The sequence below is a fragment of the Microchirus variegatus genome (genome assembly GCF_963457635.1).
Source record: "Microchirus variegatus genome assembly, chromosome: 19".
Lineage (NCBI taxonomy): Eukaryota > Metazoa > Chordata > Actinopteri > Pleuronectiformes > Soleidae > Microchirus > Microchirus variegatus.
Window position 1 is genome coordinate 315,843 of NC_139820.1, and position 9,158 is coordinate 325,000.

General features: G+C 43.4%; 1 protein-coding gene across 2 annotated transcripts in view; it reads right to left on the reverse strand.

Moving 5' to 3' along the window:
• Positions 1 to 22: 22 nt before the first annotated feature.
• Positions 23 to 9,158, reverse strand: part of strn (striatin, calmodulin binding protein) — a 15,609-nt gene continuing 6,473 nt past the window's right edge. For both annotated transcript variants that reach the window (XM_083905872.1, XM_083905873.1), the window contains 14 exons: positions 8,240 to 8,428; positions 7,983 to 8,145; positions 7,750 to 7,903; positions 6,846 to 6,947; positions 6,505 to 6,654; positions 6,286 to 6,422; positions 6,011 to 6,186; positions 5,881 to 5,928; positions 5,003 to 5,124; positions 4,750 to 4,917; positions 4,519 to 4,659; positions 3,986 to 4,087; positions 2,807 to 2,893; positions 23 to 2,716 (listed from right to left, as the gene is read on the reverse strand). In XM_083905872.1, coding sequence (XP_083761998.1) covers positions 2,547 to 2,716; positions 2,807 to 2,893; positions 3,986 to 4,087; positions 4,519 to 4,659; positions 4,750 to 4,917; positions 5,003 to 5,124; positions 5,881 to 5,928; positions 6,011 to 6,186; positions 6,286 to 6,422; positions 6,505 to 6,654; positions 6,846 to 6,947; positions 7,750 to 7,903; positions 7,983 to 8,145; positions 8,240 to 8,428 — 1,909 coding nt within the window. In that variant the 3' untranslated portion in view covers positions 23 to 2,546. The remainder of the gene's footprint in view (positions 2,717 to 2,806; positions 2,894 to 3,985; positions 4,088 to 4,518; positions 4,660 to 4,749; positions 4,918 to 5,002; positions 5,125 to 5,880; positions 5,929 to 6,010; positions 6,187 to 6,285; positions 6,423 to 6,504; positions 6,655 to 6,845; positions 6,948 to 7,749; positions 7,904 to 7,982; positions 8,146 to 8,239; positions 8,429 to 9,158) is intronic.

Here is a 9,158-nt window from a genome sequence, read left to right on the forward strand (position 1 = left end):
TCAAACTAAAAAGATAAAAAAAAAAAAAAAAAGTTTCTTTATGTACAAATCAGCTTCTAAATTCTCTGAAAACATTTCACTGTACAATAACAACAACAACAACAACAACCATCAGCATCATTTACAGTCGAACCTCAAACACATAAATACAAATATGAGAAACGCGAGCGTCGATGTTTCCGCGGTAACGGCTTCGTCGTCGTTCTAAATGACGCAGTTGTGTCGCGTGACTTCGGTCACGATAATTAGTTTAGCATTCGATTAAAGTTTATCATTTCATAGAGAAACGCAGAAATAAAAAAAAAATCCCGAAATCCGTCGACATTGACGCATTTGTACGAAAACATGTCGACTCATCGTACGTTTTTTTTTTCATTTTTACTGACAATTTTTTTGTCAAATGAGTCGACGTGACGCCTCAAAATGAAGGTTTTTACGACGCAACTTTAGTCGTACAGAGTTCGGAATCATTTAATCATCATGTAATTCCAAGCTATCAAATATGTGTGTGTGTGTAGTGCCCCCTACTGGTGTCTGTGCACAAATATAAATATTTATTTATAAAAAAACAAAGTCGCGATCACGATCAAAGCTAGCTCTAATCACCTGAAACTCATAATTCGGGTTTTGACGTCAGATATTTGTTCTTTGTGTTACGTTAATGCTATCATGAGCTAGCTGCCGCGGCCTAGCATCGGGTGTTCTCTCGAGTTATAAACATTAGCATAATTCGTATTTCGTCGTAAAACACAAGTTTACGAGCTGAAGGCGGCGACAAAATCACAAACTTTCACATCGCAGTTTTACACGTACGCTCCCTTTACCCCACGTTAATAAATAGATCTGCGTTAAAATCTAAAAACTGTACAAACTTTTTTTTTTTCTTTACATTTTCGTGAGTGAACTTTTTCCCCGACAGGAAACAGCTGCGCGAGATGATCGTACGGTAAAAACAAACGATATATAAAATAAATCGGATAAAGCAGAAAAGAGGCGGAGTTAGAACGCGCGTCTCACAACAGCAGCAGAAAACGTCGCGTTTCAAGAAAATGTACGAAAATATAGTCACCAAACATGTCTTTAAATAAAGTTGTTAAAATACAGCACAAAACACGACGTTCACGCAGGAGCAGCCGTGTTGCGACACAACAGAAGGAGCTAATTAGCATTAGCATCCGTTGGGTTTTGTCGTTTGAACGTTTTGGCTTCAATTTGTGTCGTTTTTAAAGAAAAAAAATGGCACCAAATATTTAAGAAGAAACAACGTAAATATCTCTTTGTTCGATGATCACATGACACCATGACGTCACATGTCGGCTAACGTTAGCATGTTTCACTTACGAATGTTTTACGCATACAAATTTTTTCTTCTGAAAACCAATCAAAGCTCAGTGGGCTCGGTCTCGCCTTCACCCGCCTTAAGCCCCGCCCACATGGTTTCACTTTAGAAATAAACTCCGTCCACATGATGCAGTTTCTGTTCGTCCGCGATAAAACGCAACCCTGTAGTTTTCAAAATAAAAGTCCCAGTCTGTCCACACTAAAACAACTGTGTCGTTTTCAAAATAAAAGTCTCAGTTTCAGTCTGTCCACGTTAAAACACAACCCTGTAGTTTTCAAGATAAAAATGTTCTGTTTGTCCACACTAAAACACGACCCCACAGTTTTCAAAATAAAAGTCCCAGTTTCTGTCTGTCCACGCTAAAAAAAACAACCCTGTAGTTTTCAAAATAAAAGTCTAATTTTTGCTTTGTCCATGTTAAAACAACCCTGTAGTTTTCAAAATAAATGTCTCAGTTTTGCTTCGTCCATGTTAAAACAACCCTGTAGTTTTCAAAATAAAAGTCTCAGTTTCAGTCTGTCCATGCAAAAAAAAACAACCCTGTAGTTTTCAAAATAAGTCTGTTTTGCTTTGTCCATGTTCAAACAACCATGTAGTTTTCAAAATAAGTCTTAGTTTCTGTCTGTCCGCCCTAAAACACAAGTTTTCAAAATAAAAGTCTCAGTTTCAGTCTGTCCATGCTAAAAAAAAACAACCCTGGAGTTTTCAAAATAAAAGTCTCAGTTTTGCTTTGTCCATCTTAAAACCATGTAGTTTTCAAAATAAAAGTCTTAGTTTCTGTCTGTCCACCCTAAAACACAACCCTGTAGTTTTCAAAATAAAAGTCTCAGTTTTGCTTTGTCCATGTTAAAACAACCATGTAGTTTTCAAAATAAAAGTTTCAGTTTCTATCCGTCCACACTACAACAGAAGTTTTCAAAATAAAGTCCCAGTTTTGGCGTATGACCAGCAGCATTTTGGTAACCGTGTTGTTACCATAGCAACCGTGATGAGTTTTAAAAAAGCTGATTTCAAAATAAACGTCGTCACATGTTTGTGACCCTCAGGTCATGACCTTTGACCTCCTGAAGGTCAAGTTTTTTTAAAATAATAATTTAAAGGCACATTTCAAAGCAACACGACAGACACCGAGGAGGGAGGGGGAGGGGTCAGGACCCAGACCAGCCGGAGTCCAAGAGGTCACAAGCTCCGCCTCCTCCCGCGGTCATACGAAGACCTTGGCGAGGGCGTCGGCCCCGGCGCTGCCGATGTAGCAGCGCGTCGGGTGGAACGCCACGTCGTGGATGGACTCGTCAAACTTCTTCCTGTGGGCGGTGAACTCCTGGATGCACGTCTTTGTTTCCATGTTCCACAGACGCACGGAGCAGTCGTGACCTGAGGGTGAGGGGGCGGAGTCAGCCATGAGAGGGCGTACGTGAGTGGGTGTGTCGGGGGGGGGGGCGTGGCCTGTGGCCAAACACTTACTTCCTGACATGAGGTACAGTCCGTTTGGATCCACGGCGAGACTCGTCACGGCGTCCAGGTGAGCGACCATCGAGTGGATCCGTTTACCTGCACACAGCCAACGGTGAGGCTCTTATTTTGAAAGGTTGTTAGCTCGTCAAACGTCAAATAATTATCGCAAAATGTTAACGACGTGAAAAAAAACACTTTCTGTCTGTCCACACGAAAACACAACCCCTTACTTTTCAAAATAAGTCTCCGTTTCTGTCTGTCCACACGAAAACACAACGCGGTAGATTTCAAAATAAAAGTCTCACTTTCTGTCTGTCCACACTAAAGCAGAACTTGGTAGATTTCAAAATAAAAGTCTCAGTTTCCGTCTGTCCACACTAAAACACAACCCTGTACATTTCAAAATAAAAGTCTCAGTTTCTGTCTGTGCACACTAAAACACAACCCTGTACTTTTCAAAATAAAAGCATCACTTACTGTCTGTCCACACGAAAACACAATGCAATAGATTTCAAAATAAAAGTTTCACTTTCTGTCTGTCTACACTAAAATAGAACTTGGTAGATTTCAAAATAAAAGTCTCAGTTTCCGTCTGTCCACACTAAAACACAACCCTGTACATTTCAAAATAAAAGTCTCAGTTTCTGTCTGTGCACACTAAAACACAACCCTGTACTTTTCAAAATAAAAGCATCACTTACTGTCTGTCCACACGAAAACACAATGCAATAGATTTCAAAATAAAAGTTTCACTTTCTGTCTGTCTACACTAAAATAGAACTTGGTAGATTTCAAAATAAATGTCTCAGTTTCCATCTGTCCACACTAAAACACAACCCTGTAGTTTTCAAAATAAAAGTCTCACTTTCTGTCTGTCCACACTAAAACACAACCCTGTAGTTTTCAAAATAAAAGTCACTTTCTGTCTGTCTACACTTAAACACAACCCCTTACTTTTCAAAATAAAAGTCTCACTTTCTGTCTGTCCACACTAAAACACAACCCTGTAGTTTTCAAAATAAAAGTCACTTTCTGTCTGTCCACACTAAAACACAACCCTGTAGTTTTCAAAATAAAAGTCTCACTTTCTGTCTGTCCACACTAAAACACAACTCAACACAAATTTTCTACGTAACTCCGCCCACACCGTGCATCGCTAACTCTATTAGCTACGTGGTCATTAGCGACCTGTGTTGTTGTCGAAGAACTGGATGTGTCGATCCTCCTGAGCTGTGATGGTGATTGGCAGCGTGGGATGACTCAGCACTTTGTTGATCCTGCAGGGGGCGTCTGTGTGGGCGGGGCCACGAGAGAGAGAGGGGCGGAGTCACAAGAATGAGACGTCGTCATGGCAACAAAGCAGCAAACATTCTTCAGACATTGATTATTGATGACTGATGATTGATTATTGATGACTGATTGATAATTGATGACTGATTATTGATGACTGATTATTGATGACTGATAATTGAATATTGATGACTGATTGATAATTGATGACTGATTATTGATGAGTAATTATTGATAAATGATTATTGATGATTGATTATTGATGACTGATTGATTATCGATGACTGATTATTGATTATCGATGATTGATTATCGATGACTGATTGATTATTGATAAATGATTATTGATGATTCATTATCGATGACTGATGATTGACTGATTATTGATGACCGATTAATTATCGATGACTGATTGATTATCAATGATTTACCCGGGGGTCCGGCTGAGTCCAGCCTGAGGACGAGCTGCTGCGTCTCCATGTTGAAAAGGCCGATGTCTCCGGTGGTGAAGGACGTGACCATGTGGGCGGGGTCACTGCTCACCAGGTCCACGGCGGTGGGGACGCCCAGATCTGAGACATGACCATCAGTTATTGGTTAATGGAGACTGTGACCTTTGACCCTCGTTCCCTCCCTCCTTCCCTCGCTCCCTCCCTCCTCACCTCCTCGCTCGTTAAAGATGGCGAGACACGGCGCGGCGTCGGCGGCGTCCCACAGCCTCACCGTTCCATCGGCGGAGCAGGAGAGGAGGCGGTGATGAGCCGCGCTGTAGACCACGCCCCACACACAGTCTGTGTGACCGCACAGCGCCCCCCGCAGGACGGAGGACTCTGCAACAACAGAAACACGGACCTCGTTATGATCCGCGGAAACGTTCAGGTTCTTCTGCTCGATCGCGCAGAAACCGGAACGTACCATACGAGTCGTAGGGGTCAATGTTGGGGTCGGGGGTGTTCCAGCTCTGAAGCGTTCCGTCTGCTCCGCCGCTGAAGCACTGCTCGCCGCTGGAGCTCATGGTGACGCAGAGCACAGCACCGCTGCTCACACACAACACATCAGGTCAGCTCTGCTGCCTCCTGTGGTCACTGTGGGTCACTGACTCAAGGCTAAACGAATGGTTTTAAAAGCTGGATTTGACTCAATCAGACATCGTAACTTAGTGATGGAGGAGTCAGAGGAAGAGGAGGAGTCAGAGGAGGAAGAGGAGGAGACAGAGGAGGAGGAGTCATAGGAAGAGGAGGAAAAGGAGGAGACAGAGGAAGAAGAGGAGGAGTCAGAGGAGGAAGAGGAGGAGACAGAGGAGGAGGAGTCAGAGGAGGCTAACAGACGTCGTAACAGACGTCGTAGACTCAAACAGACGTCGTAACAGACTTCGTAAACGCTCACAGACGTCTTAAACTCTCACAGACGTCGTAGACTCACAGACTTCTTAGACTCAAACAGACTTCGTAAACTCTCACAGACTTCGTAGACTCAAACAGACGTCGTAACAGACTTCGTAAACGCTCACAGACTTCGTAGACTCTCACAGACGTCATAAACTCTCACAGACGTCGTAAACTCTCACAGACTTCGTAGACTCAAACAGACTTCGTAAACTCTCACAGACTTCGTAAACTCTCACAGACGTCGTAAACCCTCACAGACTTCATAAACTCTAACACTTCATAGACTCAAACAGACTTCGTAAACTCTCAGTGACTTCATAGACTCTCACAGACTTCGTAAACACTCACAGACGTCGTAAACTCAAACAGACTTCGTAGACTCTCACAGACTTCGTAGACTCTCACCTGTGAGCTCTGAATGTGTAGATGGGCTCGACGTCTAACGCAGCACACCTGGAGGGTCAAAGGTCACAGTCAGACAGCGCTACGACACGTGCAAACGTTAGCGCGCGGCGCCGCGCAAACAGTCTCTCACTTCTTGGTGGGCGTGGTCTTCTGCAGGTTCCACAGTTTGAGGGTGTGGTCCTCTGAGGCCGTGACCAGGACCGGATCCACGGGGTGGAAGGCCAGACTCCGCACCGCGTCAAAGTGACTCCGCAGCGTGAACTTGGGGTTCCAGGTTTTCCTCAGAACGTCCTGGCTGTTGGCGATCTGCGGGAGGAAGAAGGAGAACGGGTGGTGAGGAAGACGAGCGAGGACGAGCGAGGACGAGCGAGGACGAGCGTGGACGAGCGTGGACGCGTGACTCACGTCGTAGGCGGGGCTGTCGGCCTCGTTAGCAACCGTCAGTCCGGCCAGTTCTCCCAGACCGAGCTCGTTGGAGACGGCGTCGTCCACGCGGCCGATGGCGAAGGACTTTCCAGGAGACGGAAGGAAGGTCATCGTCTCTGTAGAGACACGGAAGAAGGATGAAGAGGACGGTGAGGAGGAGGAGGAGGAGGAGGGGGAGGAGCAGGAGGAGGAGCTTACCTTCGTCTGGGCGTCCCGCCTCCTGCTCGCCGCCAAGCCTGGGGACGCTGGGCCTGGAGGTGGGCGGAGTCACGGGAGGCTGCAGGGAGGGGAGGTCCTCGCCGTCACGCAGGGTAGCTAGCATGTCCTGTAGCTTTGAGCGGTTTGGTCCTGAGGAGGAGGAGGAGGAGGAGTCAGAGGAGAGAGAGGAGGAGTCAGAGGAGTCAGAGGAGTCAGAGGAGGAGTCAGAGACAGAGAAGAAGTCAGAGGAAGAGGAGGAGTCAGATGAAGAGACAGAGGAGGAGGAGGTCAGAGGAGAGAGAGGAGGAGTCAGAGGAGACAGAGGAGGAGTCAGGTCTTACTCTTCACTCCCTTCTTGCCCTTGCGCTCCTTCCTGTACTCCTCCTTGAGCTGAGCGATTAGTCCTTGGTCCACGTCCCAGGACAGTTCAGACTGCTGCTGCTCTACTGACCAGCAGGGGGAGACAGAGTCACTCTCCACTGTAAATATACTCACACATATACTGGAAATACACTGGAAATATACTCACAAATATACTGTAAATACACTAACAAATATAATGTAAATACACTGTAAATGCACTGTAAATACACTCACAAATATACTGTAAATATACTTACAAATATACTGTAAATGCACTGTAAATGCACTGTAAATACACTCACAAATATACTGTAAATATACTTACAAATATACTGTAAATGCACTGTAAATATACTTACAAATATACTGGAAATACACTGGAAATATACTCACAAATATACTGGCAATATTCTTACAAATATACTGTAAATATACTTACAAATATACTGTAAATACACTGTAAATACACTCACAAATATACTGGAAATATTCTTACAAATATACTGTAAATATACTTACAAATATACTGTAAATATACTCACAAATATACTGTACATACACTGTAAATAAACTCACAAATATACTGCAAATACTCTGTATATACACTGTAAATACAATGTAAATATATTGTAAACACAGTGTAAATATACTGTAAACACAGTGTAAATATACTCACAAATACAGTGTAAATATACTGTAAACACAGTGTAAATATACTGTAAATATAATGTAAACATATTGTAAACACAGTGTAAATACAGTGTAAATATAGTGTAAACACAGTGTAAATATAGTGTAAACATATTGTAAACACAGTGTAAATACAGTGTAAATATAGTGTAAACACAGTGTAAATATAGTGTAAACACAGTGTCCACTCACCACTGTCCTGTCCACTCCTGTCCTCAGCTGATCCGTCCACGTCCTCTGACGTAGTTAAGAAGTCAAAGACCTTCAGAGCTTCTTCTGTGTCGGGGTCATCACTGAGGTCAGAGGTCGTGGAAGACGGCGTCGACAACTGTTTCTTCTTCACCATCTGTTTAAAAAAGGACAAACGTCAACAGACGTCTTTCACTGCGTCTCCTCTGAGTGAGTGTGTGTGTGTGTGTGTGTACCGTGGACGTGTCCAGGATGGTCTTGTCCCGCCCCTCGCTGTTCTCCTCCTCCTCTTCCGCCTCCTCCTCCTCCTCGTCCTCGTCGTCGCTGAACTCCGTGGTTTCGTTCTCGATGAACTTGAACGCCTCCATCACGGTGGCGGAGTCAGACATGTCGGGTTTACTGACAGGAAACAGGAAGTGAACAGGAAGTGAGGACGAGAAGAAGAAGAAGAAGAAGATAAAGGTGGTGATGTCAACAGAAGGTCAGGAGGTACCTGATCACGCCGCGGTCCTTCAGCGACGAGGCTTCGCTGCCGTTGACCATGTGTTCTGGACCGATCTCTGCTGGTCTGAGGTCTGTGGTCAGACCTGTGGTCAGACCTGTGGTCAGACCCAGCAGCGCTCTCACTCGCTGAGACTTCACATCCAGGATGGTGTCAGTGTAGCCCACTTCCTGTAGGTACCTGAGGGCGGAGCCACACAGAGGAGGCGGGGTCAAGGTGACGTTTTAGGCCGACAAGACGAGGTCTGTGAATCAGTCTTTATCCTGATATATGAGGATATAAAACTGCACACAGGTCACTTCTCGGGACTCATCAAAGGTCTGACATACTGTAAATACACTGTAAATATACTCACAAATATACTGTAAATACACTCACAAATATACTGTAAATACACTGTACATATACTGTAAATACACTCACAAATACACAGTAAATATACTGTAAATACACTGTACATATACTGTAAATACACTGTAAATACACTGTACATATACTGTAAATACACTCACAGATAAACTGTAAATACAATGTAAATATACCGTAAATACACTGTAAATACACTCACAAATACACTGTAAATACACTCACAAATACACTGTAAATTTACCGTAAATACACTCACAAATACACTGTAAATACACTCACAAATACACTGTAAATATACCGAAAATACACTCACAAATACACTCATAAATACACTGTACATATACTGTACATACACTCACAAATAAACTATAAATATACTCACAAATATACTGTAAATACACTCACAAATATACTGTAACTACACTCACAAATACACTGTAAATATACTCAAAAATATACTATCAATATACTCACAAATAAAGTGTAAATATACTCACAAATACACTGTAAATATACTGTAAATATATTGTCAATGAACCTG